Source organism: Drosophila erecta, unplaced genomic scaffold (assembly GCF_003286155.1).
Source record: "Drosophila erecta strain 14021-0224.00,06,07 unplaced genomic scaffold, DereRS2 tig00000092-arrow-pilon, whole genome shotgun sequence".
Classification (NCBI taxonomy): domain Eukaryota; kingdom Metazoa; phylum Arthropoda; class Insecta; order Diptera; family Drosophilidae; genus Drosophila; species Drosophila erecta.
Genome location: NW_020825207.1, coordinates 3940469 through 3960632, shown reverse-complemented (window position 1 = coordinate 3960632; position 20164 = coordinate 3940469). Strand labels below are relative to the sequence as shown.

Below are 20164 nucleotides of genomic sequence, written 5' to 3'. Positions count from 1 at the left end.
AGCGGGGGAATATTTGTTAGGCAGCCACTTTATTGAAATGTGTTTACTTATTTGCATACCTTGTGCGGGGAATTGATTGAAATGGAAATGTAAACTCAAGTAATGCGGGGAATTTGCAGACGTTTAAGGTATGGAATTCTAAAAGTCAGATTAAGTGCTGTGGCAAAAGGAAAACAAAGTGTTGCTTGGCTTGATGCTGAAATGTAAGAGGCATTACACAAATTAATGCGCACAGCAGCGGGTGAAAAATTATGCAAATCACGTAATTTTTATTTCGCCGTGTTGAAAAGTCAAGACGACATGCTTTTTGTTTCAAGCGGCTGCTTTTAAGGCGGTGGGCCTATTGTTCCGCCCACTTTAATTGCAAAAACGCGCGCAGGTATCTCCTTAAAACAAGGAAATTACTTTATTTGGGCTTTCTCTTAAGCATTACTTCGGTTTTATTGACTTAAATTCCGTTTTGTGGGTTTCTAACTGGTTATTTGCAAGCATTCCTTAAATAACGACTTTCCCTTACTTTTCAAATTACGCGCCTGCCGTGCAACCCTGCGCACGTAATCGATTGCCAGTGGGCATGCGCACAACTATCGATTGCCGATGACAAACAGCTGTGTACCTATACTTATCCAATATGGCTGCAAGTAAAAAAATTGTAACGCTGTGAAAAAACTGCAACTGAAATTGCATTTTCCGCTTGGGTATTTGATAGAAAAGTGCCAGGAATGTGAATTTGTGCAAACGAACGTGGAACACTAATCGAAAATCAAGTGCGCGCTAGGAAATCGCAGCGGAAAAGTGAAAAACGAAAAGAGTCGCCGGTGCCCCGCCAAAAAAAGAAGAAGACTTACCCCCCACCACTTTGCAAACATTTGTATCTGGAAATAAGGAAAATACTGCGAAAATGGAAGCCGACATAACGCCCCTGGCGGAAACCAACGGAGAGCAGCGCGCAAATCCCCAGGAGAGTGCTGAAAACCCAGAGCAACCGCAACCGCGCCAGGATTTGGCGGCCAAGTCGGTGGGTTCCGCCGATGATGGCGTCTCCGGAACTGTGGGACTGATTATGGATTATCTCGAGGTGTGCCCCCGGCTCAAAACACTCTCAAACGCTTGCGAAGCTCATATGTATATATATGTATGTTTGTATGTTTGTATTTATTTATATTACAGGACGATGCCGGTGCAGCAACTGCGGATCAGGACGCGGAAATGGGCGAGGCGGAGTATCTGGATGGCGAGATGGCGCAAGAGGATGAAACCGAGACACCGCAACCGGAGAAGGCCAATGAAGGTTGCCAGGACACCAGCAATAAGAAGGATTTGCTAGAATCTGCAGCTAAAGATAATCTTTCCAAGGAAAAAACTGTAGAGACAGGTGATAAAGACACCGAGCAGGAGAAGGAAGCAACTCATTTACATGAAAAGAACAAGTTAGATGAAAACGATGAGGCCGAAAAGGATGGTGAGGAGGGCGATGCAGATGATGAAGACGAAGCAGAGAAGCTGGAGGAGGAGGATGGCACCGAAGAAGGCGATGAGGCCATTGAAGAGGACGAGGACGCCATCGATGAGGACGAGGAGCCCACCGAAGAAGTCGAGGAAATCGACCAGGAATTCGAGACCGCCACCGATGCAGAAGGTGAACTAATCATTGGCGATGAACCCGGCGATCTGGCCGATGTGCCCATAAGGGAGCGCAAGAAGGAGGAGCCCGTGGACGAGAACCAGTGTCGCGTATGCACCAGCAAGGAGGAGCTAGTCTGCCTGTTTAAGAAGCAAATCGATGCCACGCCCGCGGACATGCTGCTGGTCATCTGTCCTAATGTCTCGATTTTGCCCAAGGACTTTATGCCGCAATTCATATGCACCAAGTGCATGGGCAGCCTTACCATTGCCATACAGTTGAGGAAGCAGCTAGAGACCACGGACCAGGAGCTGCGCAAGCGCTTGTCCAGGAGCAAGAATAAAGTGCGAAGACCACGCGGTTATGTGGTCATAGACGCACCCGTCACCGATTCCAGCGAGGATGAGGATGAGCTCGACGATGAGTTTAAGGTATCCGATGTGGCCGGAACCACAAGTGCAGACAGCGATTCTGCCGACTCTGATGCCAGCGAGGAGAAAAAGAAGCCCGGTCCACGCGGACGTCCTCGAAAAAAACCGCTCAAGAGAGGCACTGACAGTGATGGGGAGCCTTCAAGCGCCCAGAAGAAGAAATACCAGCCCACATCGACGGCTTCGGTGGGCCCATTTGAGTGTCCCAACTGCGACTTGACGTTCTCGCGCAAACAATCCTATGTGCTTCACCGCAAGACTCACGAAAGAATAGAGCATGCCTGCCCCATTTGCGGCAAGAAGTTCAAGGTGGAGTGGGCCTATAAGACGCACATGCAGCGGCACGAACAGGAGCGCGCCCACTTCCGCTGCGAGCTGTGTCCCAAGATATTCCGCCTGCGCGCGGAACTGAAGCACCATATGGCCCAGCGTCACGACGAGCACGGCTTCATTTACGAGTGCAAGCGCTGCCAGCGGACCTTCCTCACCCAGCAGCGATTGCAGCGCCACCAGGCCGTCGGCTGTCAGCGGCACAAGGAGGAGACCGGGCGCATCAAGGAGGACCAGTCGCGCATCAAGCAGGAGCCGCGCAGCAAGGATGACCGCATGAGCCATCATGGTAACAACAGCAACATGGGCAAACGCCGTCCCGGCGAAGGACGTGATCTTTTCAAGGCGGTGGCCCCACCAACCACCACCTACTGGAGCGACAGCTTCTCGGACTAAAGTCAAGGTGCGGCCGCTTTGCAGATTTCATTTCAAACATTTCTAATGAACGATTTTAAGTTTCTCTAGCTGTAGGAAGAATTCAGTGCAAATAAATCACATTTGTAATAAATACAAAATAACATTAGTGGAAGTTTTGAATCCATGTAAACTTCTCAAGCTAAGTAAGTAAGCGAAAAGGCAAAATAAAAAGTTCGATTAATGGCAAACCCCAAGCTCTTCTTTCGTTTCTAAGTACACCATTGCATCATAAATATATCAAACATAATATATAAGATATAACCCTTGCTATTAAAAATATGCGCCGCAACTTACATGGAATGCGCTCAGTGACCCACAATGCTTTCCTTTGAACCCCTTTTAATTGGATCCCAAAGCTGTTGCCTGCGAAATGGCAGCACTTAGTGCCATTCTGGGGCACAACCAACTGCAGTTCCGCACAATCTTGGCCATAATGTGGCGGTCTAATGTCTATAATTTCGCTGCTGCTGCATAACTAGGAGTGTTTAACTACTGCGGATTACTTTTGGCCCAAGCTGGGGTCCTTTTGCCGACTTGCTGCTTGTATACGAAAAAACCAAGTGTGGCTATTCACAACTTGCATTTGTGATCAGCTACTTCGGCAAGGTTTGGCCAGAAAAATGCTATTAAACTCGAAGGAAACAATTCGGCCAGAAAGGTGGTACTCTTCCAGGCAAAATACACTCGTGGCTTGAGGGAAAACCAACTTAATTGCAACGTTCTTAAAGGCAATTTCAAGTTTATTGGTAGAAACTACGTTTTTTTTCTATGCCTACTGACGATGTAGCAAGTTTTAGGGCGAAATTGAAACATTTTAAATTGAATTGAGACACGGTTTGACTTCAACGTTTATTTACAAAGCAGTGGGTAATTGTTTTGGGGCAGGAAATCTGATGCACGTGCTAGTGTTTCGCTTCGGGAATGCTGTTGCACTACATTGGTGTCCAATTGATGCTGCGCCTCGGGCGCGCGCCTAATTAGAAGTGATGGATGGAGTGGTAGGTGGGCAGGTGATAGGAGACCGAGGACACTGGATGGTGGGCAATCAGCGGGGCATGGGAGATGAGTGGGGCATGCGATATGAGTGGGGCATGCGATATGATTGGGGCATGGTGCACCAGCGTGGGCGCGGCGATGTAGTGCGAGTGGGTGACCAGGGGGGCGTGGTAGCCGAGACCCAAGGACAAGCCACGCTTTGTCTTCACGGAGGACTCCTGCTGCTCCTCGGCGGCGGGAGCAGGTGCGGCCAGGATGCAGGCCAAACTGGCGATGAGCAGTAGCAGCTGTGTCGTTGCCAAGCAATTTTCATTGGCATTTGACGAGGTTGGGCGGGAAAAAAGAAAGCGGCAAGGATTATTAGAAATTCTTGAGTGTATGTCATTTCTGTTCAATATCTTCTCAGCTGTGGCAAAGCTTACAGTGAATTTCATGTTGCTATCTATCTAGGATTAAGTGTAGCTCGAAGTGAAGTTCGCACGCCAGTGGCTTTAATTCAACTAACGACGCTGGCAGCCAGAACCTGGTTATTTATACCGTGCGGATTGTTAGAAACTCACTCAAAACTAAGTCAAACGCACTCATTAGGCGAAAACTATTTAGGCCCAAAAATAAAGTAAAATTCGCACAAGACACGCATCGAGAAAAATATGCCCACATCTAGACAAAATTGCACAAACAAGCCAAGCGACTCAAGAAATACACATGCGGCTAGATTTGTGTGCTTGTGCGTATCCGAGTGGGGCCGAATGTATCTGAGTATCCGACGGAACGCCACTGCCAGTCCACATAAATTGTTTTTTAATTCGGCAATTATTTGGAGTACTCACTTTGAGTGGCCATAGGCGCCTCAATTTATTAGCCACTGCTGTGGTCAATGTGTTCATCTCTACTACTAAATGCCAAAGCCATTAATAACAATAATATTTATCTGGCTGCCACTTGTCCGCAATTGTGAGTTATGAACACTCCATTACTTGCTTTTGTCGGTTATAAAACACTGCAATCAATTGAAAATGTGCATTTAAAAGCAACAGTTTTGCACAGTTCTTGGTTTTTAAACCCAAACCATTTGCCTGTTATAGGCGTGCAAAATGGGAAAAATAACTACATTTTTCCAACTCCGAAAGCAGCAGAAAATCAAGGAGGTATTTGTCCTGTCTGTAATCTGATAAGAGCTGGACGAGGCTGTGCAAATAAACTACCAACCAATGGATTAAGTAAATTAACCATGGGCACGAATTTGATTAGGCCTTCAAAGGAATTGACATAGCTGAAGACCAATTCGCATTTGCCTGCCGGCGACGGCAACAAATGTTTGCCTGAGCTAATTGAAAGTTACACTTTAAGTTATAGCCAAACATATAGCTTGCTAAATTCTCAGTTGATATGCAGCACTTTAGTGGTAGTTACACCACTTAATGACCTCAATAACTGGGCTCCCTGGTGGGCCAGAAGTGACGGGGAGCTAAGCAGTGGGATCGTTGAGCCAATTGGCCCAGCGTGGCCTTCTGAGGGTCCTTCTCCTCCTTCAGTTCATCTAATACTTCCGCCGGAAATGTGGTAATAAAAAATGAGAAAACGGAGGTATACAGCTGTGAACACTCAGAAAAATAGCTCTACTGATCTGCTAAATCAATTAGGATTTACAGCATGTGCTTTGTTTATAAAACTTGTATTTAGTGCTAAAGATAACTGAATAGGTAATCTTCTTTATGCTTCGCATATAAGTTATTGATATAATTAGCATGAATTGTTAATTTTTTATGAATAACATTTTCTTTTTTTACTACAGTTACAACTTCTTTCTACAACATCAGTTCTATATTTTATGATGCGCTTTGATTGTTACCATTATACATTTTTTTTGAGTGTAAAAACTCTTATCTGGCTAGCGAAATGTTAATTAACGGCCCCGCAAATGGCGGAAAATGAGGAACGAGGCACGGTCTGGAGTGCCACTGCTGTTTATCTGCAGCTGTCAGTTGGTGGCGTTCATTTTTTCGTCCTTTGCGGGGTCCTGGGCGTGTCCTTTGTGGGCGCGCCACCTGTTCAGACATTTTGCTCAAGGCCAGGCGCTTGTGAATGGGAGGCTAACAAGACGCAAGGAACTTGCTGTCAGTGGGAGGTACAACATAAAGTTTCTGAATTAAGCGAAAAAATATAAACAAAGCCATGTTCGTAAGACATTGAGATACCGGAAATTAAAAGTAACTATAAGTATTGTAGCCGCCGCTATGTGGCGCTTGTGTGCCATCATGCATATCTGTTGGATTTCCATTAACTGAGTAACGGGTATCCGATAGTCGGTGATTGGTTCCCCAGAGTCTTCTGTTACACTCCCTGAAATTAATAATTGCCTACTATTCTTTTATTATTTCCCCTAAAATGTCTCTTTAATTACAAAGCCATTTGCACAAAAAAAAAACGCCCCCAGAAATGGTCAAATTAAATGAGTTTTTTGAAACCGAATTCATTTCGATTGAATGTGTGGAAATAACTAATAATGGCCCGCAACGCAACAGATGTAAACGTTTGACGAAAGCGAAAGGCCAATCGATCAACATCAAATTGCAGACAGACATTGGATTGACTGGCAGTTAGTTTCAGTTCAATGGAACTACATTGGACAGTTTTGAGTTACCTGAGTTACCTCAATATGCATATTGACCGAGGAATGCAATCGATCGAAGTCCGGCAAAGCGTATAAGTTGCGAAATGAGTGGCGAACAGGATTTATATTCAGATTCAGACTTCGATTTGTGCGCGCCATTAGCCAAATGCAACACCTTCGACGACGTGTGGACACGTCGACTTTGATTCGACCACTGAGTGATCCGGGGTGGTAGTGTCATATGCCAACATAACTTGTGCACTGCAAGAAATGTATAAAGGATATGATATCTCGACGTTCATGCGGACGGACAAGCGGACGGACAAGCGGACGGACAAACGGACGGACAAACCGACGGACAAACGGGCGGACAAACGGACGGACAAACGGACGGACAAACGGACGGACAAGCGGACGGACAAACGGACGGACAAACGGACAGTCAAGCGGACGGACAGACGGACAACCACTTATCATTAAATTTGTTTTGAATTAAATGGTTCTCTGATGTACACTTAACAGACTCCACGAACATTAAAATTGTAATGAATTATAAATCACAAACTTGTTACCTGAAGCATTTTCTGCCATATAAATGTGCAGCTACTTCAAAAAGCATGTGTATTAATGGGTCTGCTTTTGTATTCAAGTGCGGTTCCAATTAATTGCCTACAACGCCCAGGTTGCTTTGAATCACAGGTGGACATTTGGACAGGTTTGCTCAGCTCACTGCAGCTCTACTTTGGCCATTCAAAATTGTTTATCGTTTTGAGGAGTTGCAGTAGCATTTCGACACCATATGCCCATAATGAAGAAACGGCACAGATAATTCTAAGTAAAGTTGTTGCCTAATACTTATGCTAATACCCATTTTCTGACTTCAGTGTGAACAAGTTTGTTGCACAGCTAAAAAGGACAGGAGGTCCTTTGAGAATCCAATAGAATATTGTTTGAAAATGAAATAAATAATATATAATCATATTTGTTTATGGCACGCTTTAGACGCAAGTTGTAAGCTATTATTTAAAAGGACTAAATCCACTAACAGGAATCCTCACTGTTGTTTCAGCTTCTAATTAGCACGCATACAGCACAAGAAAGAAGTAATCGGTCTGCAATGATGCAGGACACCGGCAGTCAAATGGGCAAGGCCCACTTGCAACATCGGGTTCCTCTGAACGAGACGGTCCTGAAGGACCATCACCTCACCAGCACCGACATAGAAAAGTTCGTAAAGCTATGGCAGGAGTTCCAGAAGAACATGACCGCCCAGGTGGACGAGTGCCAGGGGTACTGTCAGGGGGAAATATACAACTGGTTGCGAGCCTACAACAGCATCCATGGATACGTTTCGCTGATGGTGAGTATTGGCTACATCCCTCCAAGGGCACGAAACCCGAAATGTGGGCCAAAACAAAGGAGTCCCGTTGACTAATGATGAGCTAGGAAGCCAAGACGTTACACGCGGAGCCTTTCCGGCAGACCACTGATGAATGTAAGGGACTTCTTTACCTTTGAACTCTGGCCAAGTCCTGGGTAGTCGGCCTTTTTTCGAATTAAAGTTATTCCATGCGCTCAGCTCAACCATCGAAATCACAAAATCAAATTAGAGTCCGGGAATCTCGGTCTTTTGTTTTTGTTCGAGTCACCCATTCAGGGATTTTTTGAAAGGGATATAAATTATATTAGACGTAGCTAAGGCGTTAATGAGTTTTTGTTTCATTATAATTGTCAGTCATAAGCCTTTTTGCGCTTTACAACCACAAGAATCTGCTCGGAATTTAAGAATTTAGGCCTAGTTTATATTAATTTATAGCCCAGCAAATACCAGAAATACAATGTCTGAAAATGTGGCTGTATTGATTTCACTAGTTGGCAACAAAATAGTTTAAGAGGCTACCTCTTAAAGGCGATCTGAATTCCGAACTTCGCTTACAGGCATTTTGTGCTTGCCTGAACAATATTAGGAAATGCAAATACGAAAGGTCAGGACAGTTGAGTTGCTGCTCACGAGCAGGGTAAATAAAATATTCATCCACTTTGGTGTCCAAGGGGAGTGCATCCAATTGAAAGTATCTGAGGGCTCGAAGGACGCATTTTATGTGGCTTCCTTTTGTTTCTTCACATCATCTAGATTTGCGTATTCGGGACGATAGCAAACATATTGAACATAATGGTGCTGACCAGAAAGGAAATGGCCAAGACGCCCATAAATAACATTCTCAAGTGGCTGGCGGTGGCCGATATGTTTGTGATGCTGGAATACATACCCTATACGTCGTATCAGTACATCTACATGGGGCCAGGTAAGCCTGTCTTTAGGAATATCAGTTTACTATAAACAACACTGTATATGGCAGGTGAAAAGGACTTGAGCTACACGTGGGCGGTTTGTCTGCTGGTCCACATGCACTTCACCCAGATTCTGCATACGATTTCCATTGGACTGACTGTGACGCTGGCGGTGTGGCGCTACGTGGCCATCAGGTGAGAAGGATCCCTTGGCCAGCAATGCATGAATTACCCACGGAACTCGCCGTCATCCATGTAGAGTTTGTCTCCGGTTCACATTCATGCTTAATCCACATCCGCAATTCGAACAGACACATCCGGCTAATCTGATTGCCACACCATTGTGGCAATGTGGCTTCTCTTCTCTTCCCCCGTCTTTTGTTTATAGCCAAATGTTACCGTCTCTATTCCACAGACATCCGAACGGGGGCTGTGCCAACTTCCTGCTCGCACATTCCCGGGAGGCGATCCTCCTGCCCTTCATCCTCTCGCCGATCCTCTGCCTGCCCACGTACTTTGTGTTCCAGGTGCGGGAGACCTACGACGTGGACAAGGTCAACTCGGAGGCCCTCTACCACGTCTACTTCGATAAGGACTCGGTGCTCTACAGGTGCGACTAGCAGAATCACTTCTCCAATCGTTTTATCTTCGAAACCCCTTTCAGATTCAACTTCTGGATACATTCCGTGCTCATCAAGCTGCTGCCCTGCGGCATCCTAATTGTGATCAGTGCAGTACTCATGCATGTCTTGTGCGAGGCATCGAGGCGCCGCTTGAAGCTGAGGGACTACAACAATCCAGCCAAATATGCCATCCAACCCAATCTGAATGAGACGAAATCCAAGAAGTAAGTGCGCAGTTGAGTTACTTGAGTTACTTGAGTTAGGCTCTTGGATTCGGCAAGTCCCTCCTAGTTTCAGTACTTAGGATCCTTTCTTCCTAGGATCGCTACGCCTAAAAACTATTTTCCAAAATGGGATTGAACCAGCTCCAATATTTGAGTAGCTTAGCTATCCCATTTTTGCATTTATCGTTTTGCAAGATATTATTCCCCATTTTATTATGATTTTTTCTATAATTTTGTAGGCCGCCGCGCTGTGATCGCCGAAACGATCGGACCACGCTTTTGCTGGTGGCCGTGCTGGTCCTGTTCCTGATCACGGAGTTTCCACAGGGACTACTTGGCCTGCTGTCCGGGGTGATGGAGAAGTGCTTCTTCGCCCACTGCTATCCGCCGTTTGGCGAGCTGATGGACCTGCTGGCCCTGATCAACGCCGCCGTGGGATTCGTGCTGTACGGACTGATGTCGAAGCAGTTCCGCACCACCTTCCGTTCGCTGTTCATGAAGCGGCACTTTGGCAGCACCGAAATGACCAGGCTAACACGTGTTACCACGACTTGCGTCTAATTGTGTGTGAATCATGGGTTGAAGTAGCTGAGGGACATCCAAGATGTTCTTGTGCGGCCCGGGATTTGCGTTTTCTAAACCACAAACTTTATAAAAGTTTCGTTATCTTGAGTAAGAAAATACGAGAAACTGTGTGTGGGATTAGTGTGCGGACTCCACAAGGATTTACTTTTAGCTATAGTACTAAGGGGTTGACTGGTGCATCGATCGGTTAGAAATTGATTCTGCTTGTGATCTGGCTGTTTCGCAAAGTGCCATTTCGTTTCCAAATAATTACATTACGTTTACATTCATTAGTTTGCCAGTTGGTGTTTCAGATTCGTCTTAGTGCATAAGTTTCATAGGCTAAGTCAGTGCGCGTTGTACAAATACGAGACATTTACTTTTCCATAAGGTGTAAAAACAGGAATCCATCAGCAAAACCACAAAACCACAAAACATTAACTGGCTAAGAGGACTGCAGAACTCAATGAGCCCCGAGTTGCGCTCTCTTCTTAGCTGGAATTCTATATTGATTGTATGGCATTAACTGGTATTCAACAAGGTGCGCGTGCATTTTACATTGGCCAATTGAATACCCAATATTTTGAATACTTTTTAAGTCGCTTATACGGTTTATAAATAAATGTGAACACTTTCAAAAGAACTGTTTATTGCTTTCCATTACCAAAAAACCCAGCTAGTTCTGACTAACGACAGCATTCACCTCCAGTGGCAGCTCGTCTGGCAGGAGTTCCGTGGACCGATTGTGTCCCAAACCAGATTCCCCCACATCGGCGGTATCCAGCAGGATGCCAGTGCCCTGATTCGAGATTCGCAGCAGGGATTTCAGCTTGGTGGCTTGGAATTTGTACTGCAGAAATGAAGATTGATAAAATCTGGTCTCGAGCGAGTTGCGTCCACAATGTAACGAAGTTGCAAGGCATTGCGGTGTGCTTTCTGGCCAATTATGCGATGGAATTTCTATTCACGTGCCCTTGCATACAGCCACTGGGAATGAAAGTATTTCGGGCGACTTACTTCCGTTGGCAGCAGCAGATCCTGGGCCTGGCTCATGAATCGGTTGTACTGCTCCGTGGCCAAGGCCAATCTCCCGGTTTCGTAGCAAAACAGGGCAAAGTTCAGCACAACCAGGGGATTACGTCCGGCTCCTTGCTGGCCAGTTGCCATGGTACTGGCCCTTTCCAGAGCCACAAACGCGTTCTCCATATCCTCCAGCTTTCGCAAGCAAACTGCGGGTTGCGCGGAAAAAGGAAGCGGTTACTTTGGCTAAAACTTACACATTGCAAAAGGAAAGTCAAGTGCTTTTATTAGAGCTGAGTTTGCCGTATGTATCTATTTTGTATGTGCACACCATATGAATTATGAGGTAGAAAGTGAAGTGCAAACTATTTGTTTTAACTATTTGTTCTGCGAGTGCATTGCAACTTACGGCCCAGCAGCATGTAGCACTCGGCATTATCCTTGCGCAGGTTTATGGCGGCGGCCAGCGTGTGAAAGGCACTGGCGTATTGTTCAGCTGCAGCCAAGAGGGGGGTAAATGGAAAAAGGGAAGACAACAGACGCTTCTTAACGGAAGAAAGGGCAAGAAACGGCCACAAATGGCAAGAAATGTTAACAATGCAGCAGGCAAAGGGGCAACGAATGCCTTCGGCTCGGGCGTGTCCTGGCACTGTTTGGAAATTTATTAAAACCTCCAACCCATGGGGTCCTTCCTACGCCTGGAGTGTATATCTGTGCCCAAATCCAACCTCATGCAGTTTGGTTTCCTATTTCTCTACTTATTCGGTCTTCATTTGACTAGCTATTAGTTCGTTTGTGACGATTTTCCCTTTGACTAAGGTAGTGCAAGGACGAATGCTGACAGAATTGCAAACAGTTATTGGCCAATCATGAAACTGTCGAAACGTAGTAGACATTTCCAAGCATTCACTTAGTGCACAAAAAGTTCTGAGTGTCCGGCAGTTACATTTTTGCTTCCCACACTTTCAGCTACGTGACAATATTGCTTTTCATATTTTAAATATTAATAAATATTTAATGAAAAACATTTTCAGCCCTACGGCTTGGGAGCTGCGAAATATTAACTATACCCACTACTCGCAGTGTAAAGAGGCATACTCGGTTTGTTGAACAGTAAGTAACATGAAGCATTTCCGAGCTTAGAAAGCGCATTTCGCATTTCTTTTTCTGAGAATAAGTGGTTAATATCTTCTAATTCGCTTCCATGTTAAAAAGAATGTGGTGTGCTTTATACACATTGAATTAGTGTTCTATACACAACTTTGTTTACTGGCTTCACTGAATAAGTAAGTAATATAAATGGTATACTTTTTACCCGGCACTTTGCCATATCAACAGTTTGAAAGCCATAAAAGACTTAAATAAATCCCCTTTTACAAATCTGCCCACAAGCGTTGCCGATTGATAACTTGATTGACACTAGGATAATACCCCCCAGTCGTAATATTTAATGTCCCAAAGTGCACTTGGGTTTTGGCCAACTCACAGGCAATGTAGATTAAACTGAGGTTGTAAAGGGCATTGTAGTTAAGTGGTGATAGCCAAACGGATTTGCGCAGCGATGAAATAGCCTGTGGGTTATTAAACATTTAAATGCCCGCACAAGTGATACAGCAGCATGTCATTTCCATTACCACAATGAACTTTTGCTTCTTGAATAAGCACAATCCGATGTTATTCCACAGCTCGGCAATTTCCGGCTCAGCGTTTGCGATTTGGCTGTATTTGCTGAGGGCGCCATCGACATCGTTGCGCGACTATTCCCAAAATATGCGCACACACATTCAGCATCAATACAATAAACATAAATATGTATTATGTACCACTTACCTGCAAAATGGCGCCAAAGGCCAAGAGTCCCTTGGGCGAGCATTTCCGTTCGATGCTGACGACTTCCGCTAAACGATCGTGTGCCTTTTGCGTCTCGTTGATTTTCAGGTACAAGACGCTGATTTCAATCAGCACCTCCGAATTCTCGGGCGTCAAGCTGAAAAGGGCGAATTTACAAAAAGAACTGAACTGGTAGCTTAGCTACTAACTGTAGGCAGTTCTCCAAGATTTCAATGGCTTTTTGGTACTGCTTGTCCTTGCGATACAACTCCGCCAAGCGCACATAGCTCTCCAGCTTCCGGCCGGATTGCACGGCCAACTCAAAGTAGGACCTGGCTTCGTCCTGCTGCTGGCTGGCCAAATCCTTTTGAGTCTGGTTCGTGGCCGCCCTGTAGAGGAGCTCGCCCAGGTAATGGTATATCTCGTGGTCCTGCCGGCTGCTCCTTTGCTCCGCCTCACGAAAAACGCCCAAGGCCTGACTAAAGCGGCCCATTATGTAGCTGAAAACGAATACGAGTTGGCAGTCAGCCTTTAAGCCGCTTTCGAAATATGTATGTGGGCGCTAAAGTTCCATTATTTTATCGAAATTAATTTAATGCCACTCTATTAATAGAATATGTTTTATGGAAAAGGCGGGGGTAAGCGGTCAATAAAACCATTTAATCTTCAATGTTTTTTAAGGCAGACGGACATGTCTTTTATGCTTGCAATAATATAATCATAAGTAGATTAAAATACACGAAAAAAGGTTTTAGCTGAAATCACAATAGAAGTTCCCAGCAAATGTAAAACACATTGTGATTAATTTCCAGTAAACGAACTCGGCTATAAATGAAATCCTTTAAAGCGCTTTTGAAAGTTCGCTGAAAAAAAGCCGCCTCGAATGAAAAAATGGTTGAGTATTTAAACAATAAATATGTGTAGTGTGAGAGCGTTTAAGGAGTTACCCACAGTGTGCGTCCGATTTCCTTGTAAGTCTCGATGTTCCTGGGATTGAGCTCCGCGGACTTTTGCAAGTGCCTGAGCGCCTCGATGTGGTTGCCCTCTTCACGGTCAATTAGACCCTGGCGAAGGCAATCAATTAGAAGGGACACCGAGCATTAAACACATCGAGTGGCACTGGCCCTTTGTTTTCGTCATCTCACCTGGACAAAGTACAGGTACTCGGGATTCAAATGCCGATTCAGTTCACGTTCGATGAGTCGGCGGCAGCGCGTGAATTCGCGGCGAGTAAAATAAATGTGGAGCAACCAATCAATGTTGGCATCGCTGGGCATTTTGGGAGCTAATCGAAGGACGAAGGACACAGGACAATGTAGTGAGTTCCGGAGCAAATGGCGGGGTATATCCTTCACCTGGACGCACAACCTCCAAGGTGGGCAATTCAATTAGTCTGCCGTTGCAGTTGATCTGTTCCGTTCCCGGTTCGTACATCGATTAGTTTGGTGTTTTTCCAGGACTGCGGCCAAAAGCTCAACTTCAAAGGCAACTTGCTGAATATTATGTTTCGATTTGTTTTGGCCGCCGGCAAGTTTGTTGTGCCGAGTTCGCGTTGCCATGGTTTTTCAGCATTTAAAGGTTGCCAAGGCAGACGGGCTGGAAATTAACTTGTTAACTGAATTAGTGCGCGTTTTAGCCGGGCCAAAACGCCCAAAATGAGCATAAGCAAATTCCGCGCTGTGTGTATTTTTAATTAGCTGCGACATACATGTCGAAAACCCATTCGAAACTAATCGAATTGCAATAAAAACAAACTTAAAAAAGGCAAGCTGGCAGATCTTGGGATAACCAGTTCCTTGGAACTCGCAGCGAAGTCCCGACTCTGACGCCGCCTAATTACTCAATTTATTTCACACCGGCCAAAGTGGCAAAGTCTGTTGCACTTGTTTCCATTTCGGGCCAAAAGACAAGTGATCGTGAGCTACATTTCAAACCGTTTACGCGGCCCAGGCCAAAACTCAAAAGCAATTAATTCACAAAAAATATCGTACAAGATCACCACCAATATCTGCATCAATCGATCGCTGGCGGCGCCGCTTTCAGATCTTTCCAGATCTCAGATCTCAAACGGGAAGTGCCACCTGAAGTTTTTTATAAAAGGCGCGGATTTTTTCTTTAGTCGGAAGTACTCACATACCCGCGGACCATTACGATTGACAGTCGTGATGGATTCGGTTCCAAAGTGGGGTTTCAATTGCAACAGATTAAAAGTCAATTGCCGCAATTCAGTTTACAATTACAAAGAATAAACAATGTTCTAAACTGGATACACTACATGGGGCTACAGTAAGTATTCAGTATCAAGTTTCTTTCGGAAAGCAATTGGAATATCTAAATTATTTCATTAACTTTTTTATTGCATTAGAAAAGTTGAAAGCTTTTGTAAATCTTTCCATAAATGTATAAACCATATTTTTAATATATCAATTTAAATATAAAGTCGCCTGACCTTAAGCAGTAGTGCCTCCATTGAAAAAATGGCACTAACATTTTTCTTAGATTGGTATATTTTCCATACATTTCCACTCGAAAATCTACATTCTAGTTAACAACTACATATACATATACACAGGCATATGTATATGTTTTCATCAACGAACAAAAGTTAACTCTTTTGCTAACTACTTTTTTAATTACTCTTTTTTTTCATAGTATATATCTATTTTAACGTAAAATTATTTTTCGCGCCCACTGTGTAGTAAGAAAACCGGTGTTGCCAGACTGTTGCTCTTTACATTTGGTGCGACACCTATCGGCGAATGATGCAACTTTAGTACGCAGGTCAAAGTAGAAACAACATTTTTACATGAACGACGCTTCGTTTAGCCTAATTTACGTAATTTACACAGTACGATTTATAGTTACGAATAAAATATGCTAGATGGCGGTTTGCCTGTGAGCAAACTTGATATTCCACTGTTAACTTTTTTACCTGTTTAGTTTCGTTATGCTATAAATTTAGTTTTAGAATTTTCAGAACGCCTTGCTCTAATATATAACGGAAAATCATAGTTGCACCCTGTAAAGTTATTAAAACCCGGCACTTTGTGTAAAATTGTTACGAAATATGTGTTTATGTCTGAAATAATATTTAAATAAATCTATATCTATAAAATATAGTTTGAAATTTTAATTTCGCATATGGTTCATATCTTCCATTAAAGATTGCTGCAGGTTATGGTTTAAAAAACGAAATCAATTAAAATGTTAAGGTTAAATTTTTCAAGATTTAATTTCAAGATAATTACATTGTATTTTTAGACAATTTACCCTGATATGCGCAAACAAATTTTCAATTTCCCCTTCGCTTTAGTTGACCAACAGGTTTCTGATAGTCGATTAACCCTCTTGTGTTTATATTTTCTCAACAGTTTCCAGACAAAAGAAGTAAGAAGTGTGTGGAAAATTGAATCGTGGTAAAGGCATCAGAAACACAATGTTTTTTTGGATCCGAGCATCTGCGGCTAAAGAGTCGAATATGCTTCGATACATATCATACAATTAAATTCCCTTTTATTCACGCGCGCTGTTTCGCAGCAGCTGGGGGAAGACCTAATTCAATTAGAGTACCACTGTAAATATGATTTACACCCGACGACACTTCAGCCCCTGACCTCCGCGCCATCCACGCATATCTTACGCACATTTCTGTGGGGCCAGAGGTCATAAAAAAGCGACTTACACAGCATACCAATCCGCCCCAAAAATTTGCGCCCGCAGGCTGAAAGAGTCATTCATGTGGATTGCAAGTGCCGCGCACGTTTGTTTCCCCCCGAAAGGCTGTTGTTCACTGGGGAAAAGCGGCGGAGTCGAGCCGTAAAGATGTGTATTGTGCAGCAATACGCGACTTGGCCTAAATCCATCTCTTCGGCTTTGACTTTGGCCCGTTCGCTTGGCCCAAATTATGCAATTCCATTGTCCACTTTATTGTTTCTCCATGGGTTTATGACCACGCCGCGCCGGACACCTAAATATAGCTGTGTCCGACTTGTTTACCAAACTGCCGTCTAGTCCTTGGTCCTGGCCTCCACTTCACCCCAACTTGTTCGGCAATCTGTGCCCAGACAAGAACAGGCAAACAGGCAAAACATTTGTGTGTGCGTGAGTGACCCAAATAAGTATGCTGTGTTTCTTGCCACTACTGCCCCTTTCCTTGGCATCACTATATTATTAAATCGCAAATTGATGTTTACACGTTTGCTAGTGTCTATTGCGCATGAAGTACACAAGGAGGAAATTTGCTTCATGGACATTTTAAACTCATTTTTATTAAATACATATACCATATTTTATTTTAATCAATATGAAAGGTACATACTGCATGCTCTTTAGAAGTTCTTGTTATCAATGAGCTATGTGTATATCCTGTTTCTTTTCAAATGTTTTATTAATGGGGAAATGTATGCCTACCAAGATATCCTCGCAGTTCGCTTTAATGCGGCTTTGATGTTTGTTTTCCACATGTTTTTGGCCAAGTTACCCCTTTGCCATTGCTGTGGCATATTGAAGTCACTGCTGCCATAGTTTGTTTGCTGAATCTATGACACATTTCGTTGGGAACCAGAGGTGACAACGCAGCCACTTTCTCGCCCACTGTCGACCCGATGTATTGCATTAGCATAACTATGGCATGTCGGGCTGGCAAGCAGAAATATGTTTCGGTTTAAAAACTGACAAAATTTGACAAAAATGTATACCAGGCGGGTGTTGTGCTCCGAGTGCGGTGGGAATGTCAATGAAAGGCCCGGGGTCCTGTGGCCTGCGTTTCGGCATCCTGTGCCCCGAATAGCCGAGAGCTGAAAAACTCTGTAGCTGGAAAATATGCGTGCTGAAGTTTTGCGTGCTGTCGCTGTAATTTATGTCAAGCCAAACAAAAAACAACGAAATTGTTGTGGCACATAACCGAGAGCAGCACTTTGTTCGGATGCAGATATGCAAAAACAAACACAAAAACAAAAACACAAGAGGAAATGGCCACAAACACAAACACACACACACAGTGGTAAAACAGATACATATAGATTTGGATGCGGCGATGCGGAATGTTTATTTGCTGTAAAATTTGAGGCATGCAACGCTTATGAAATAGAATTTTTCGACCAGAGCAATGGATTCCATTCCCAGAAACGAAACGGCCACTTCATGTAATAACTCTATTTGCTGCTGCATGGCTACATTTTAGAAAACATAAATGCAAATTGCTTTAAATGGCGAAATGGGAAATGCGATAGCCAGCAAACATCAAAGCCAAATGCCCATTAAACATTCACCAGCTGAGTTTCAGAAGTGGCTCTACCTCCCTACCTCCCTACCTCCATACCTCCATACTTCCATACTTCTATAATTCTATCTGTATTGGTCCTTGTGATGTTGCCACGTTAATTTGACTTTAATATAGCAAATAATGCAATTAGGCAGGGGCCCCCATAGAATGTGATATTCGGGTTCAATGAGTTCATCGAAGGGTTAGGCGCCTGCGGGCGAGGTTTCTTCTGCTTCCCATGATTGATGAAACCACCACCATCACCACCACCACGCCATCGCGCGGAACGGGTGGGTACCACTGGAGAAGCAACAGAAGTGGCTGCCTCACATCCAGTTTGTGGCTTTTTCGGTTGCCGAATAATAAGCAGGGGCCACTGGGGCCAATGGGGCCAAGTCAATGTGTGTCTCCTAGGTTGCCTTTACTTCCTTACATTTGCAGCATTTTCCAGCCCACCACCACATGCTCGAAAGTGAGTTCTGTGTCGTTAATTAATTAAATTGTCATACCCTCTGGGCGCCACAGCGACAATTGAGAAATCTTCAGCCCGGTTGCCATTTGAACTCCACCTCAGGCATCAAATTCAGAAGGGGTAACCGGGGTCGTTTCTAAAAAAAAAATTAATGAGCTCGGCTTGCTGAAGTGTGGCTTTTAACCGGAACTCACTGGCAGAAGCCGCCTTCATCTGGCCCATAAATAATCATTTACTGAATGAACCAAAAATATATATTCTAGCACTATGTTTGCGACACTCACACTCGTATTCCAACTGCTGGCTGAATCATTTACGAGCGATTCATTCATAAAAAGCGAGTAAATAATTCAATTTAGATCGAATGCGTCATCTCCTGTTAATTAAACGATCACGCAGTCTTTCAACTAACTGATACCTGGTCTAGTTTGCATCGTACTACTATATGATATGACCTTCCAAAGCTGCTTTTATTATATATAAACATGTTCTTGTCCTAAATACGTTTATAGTACTAGAATATATCAATATATAAACATTAATTTGCAAGGAACCAAATACATAACATAGTGATCAGAATTTGAAAGATTCGCTTGTTAATAAAAATACATGTTCGTTGTGTCAAATTTTTGGGGTATTTTAATGCAGTGTCTTTTATCACCCAAGCATTGGGTAATTACGAAAAAGGGACTCCTCTTCAATCGAGAATGTTCTCAGCGATCTGCTGCGATGCGTGGAATTGATTCGATTACAGGGTATGCGGGCAGCTGGAAAATCCCCGATGAGCACTGACTGACAGCCGAGCGAGAGTGCAACCCTTGAGTGCAATCGCCAGATGGGTGTGTGCATACGTATCTGGTTGGCTGTCTGGCTGTTTGCCGCTGTCGACGACGTCATGAAGGTCAACAGACAAACAATCCCCCACTTAAGCCACCTCCCCCAGCTACCAGCTGCCAGCTCCCAGCTCCCAGCTTGCAGCTCCGGTCAATTGAAGAGGTTAAATTCGTGTGGCCCCCACTCTGGGCAGCTTGTTTCGTATGCTGTGTCAGGGGCTTAGTCATGTCCCCAGGGTGTTAGTGTTAATGCCCCAAATGCCACTGGCGTGCGTTGTTGCAGTTATGGCCGGCAATTATAATTTGAACAAATTATAAATTAATGTGTGCTGGTCATACGGTCATCAAAGCAGCATAATTGTAATTGTTGACTTATATGGGTGGGTTTTTGGGTTAATTCGGCAAGAAGCGGAGGGTTAAGCGCTCCAAAGAGCTGCCATCGCTTATTATAATTTAATCAACAAAATGCCAGGGGTGTGCGTGAAGTCAACTATGCGGGCATGGCATTTTTTCTTCTTTTTTTTTGCCGGCCAGCCAAGTTAAACACTGTCGAAACTGCCACAATTTATTAATTAGTCGCGGTCAATCAAACAAACAATGTGCCAAAGGGCCTAGATTACCCGGCGGCCAT

General features: G+C 44.2%; 4 protein-coding genes across 4 annotated transcripts in view; 2 read left to right on the top strand and 2 right to left on the bottom strand.

The window, feature by feature from the left end:
* The window catches only part of LOC6547253 (sex peptide receptor), a 30710-nt gene extending 19955 nt beyond the window's left edge, over positions 1 to 10755 (top strand). Inside the window, exons 3-8 of the mRNA XM_001976103.3 lie at positions 7482 to 7772; positions 8547 to 8718; positions 8773 to 8899; positions 9120 to 9314; positions 9369 to 9551; positions 9791 to 10755. Of these exons, the coding sequence (XP_001976139.1) occupies positions 7530 to 7772; positions 8547 to 8718; positions 8773 to 8899; positions 9120 to 9314; positions 9369 to 9551; positions 9791 to 10112 (1242 nt within the window). The 5' untranslated portion in view covers positions 7482 to 7529 and the 3' untranslated portion in view covers positions 10113 to 10755. The remainder of the gene's footprint in view (positions 1 to 7481; positions 7773 to 8546; positions 8719 to 8772; positions 8900 to 9119; positions 9315 to 9368; positions 9552 to 9790) is intronic.
* LOC6547251 (zinc finger protein 316) lies at positions 568 to 2996 on the top strand. The gene is made up of 2 exons (XM_001976101.3): positions 568 to 1078; positions 1171 to 2996. The coding sequence occupies exons 1-2, from the start codon at positions 902 to 904 to the stop codon at positions 2779 to 2781; spliced, it is 1788 nt and encodes a 595-aa protein (XP_001976137.1). The 5' UTR covers positions 568 to 901; the 3' UTR covers positions 2782 to 2996.
* On the bottom strand, positions 3780 to 4303 carry LOC6547252. Its single transcript, XM_001976102.2, has 2 exons — positions 4221 to 4303; positions 3780 to 4085 (listed from the first exon to the last, which is right to left on the bottom strand). Exons 1-2 carry the CDS (start codon positions 4230 to 4232, stop codon positions 3780 to 3782), a joined length of 318 nt encoding a protein of 105 aa, XP_001976138.1. The 5' UTR covers positions 4233 to 4303.
* Positions 10722 to 14614, bottom strand: LOC6547254 (Bardet-Biedl syndrome 4 protein homolog). Its single transcript, XM_001976104.3, has 10 exons — positions 14321 to 14614; positions 14111 to 14250; positions 13917 to 14029; positions 13175 to 13465; positions 12966 to 13122; positions 12770 to 12892; positions 12622 to 12706; positions 11545 to 11631; positions 11133 to 11344; positions 10722 to 10965 (listed from the first exon to the last, which is right to left on the bottom strand). The coding sequence occupies exons 1-10, from the start codon at positions 14397 to 14399 to the stop codon at positions 10792 to 10794; spliced, it is 1461 nt and encodes a 486-aa protein (XP_001976140.1). The 5' UTR covers positions 14400 to 14614; the 3' UTR covers positions 10722 to 10791.
* Between the last annotated feature and the right edge of the window lie 5550 nt (positions 14615 to 20164).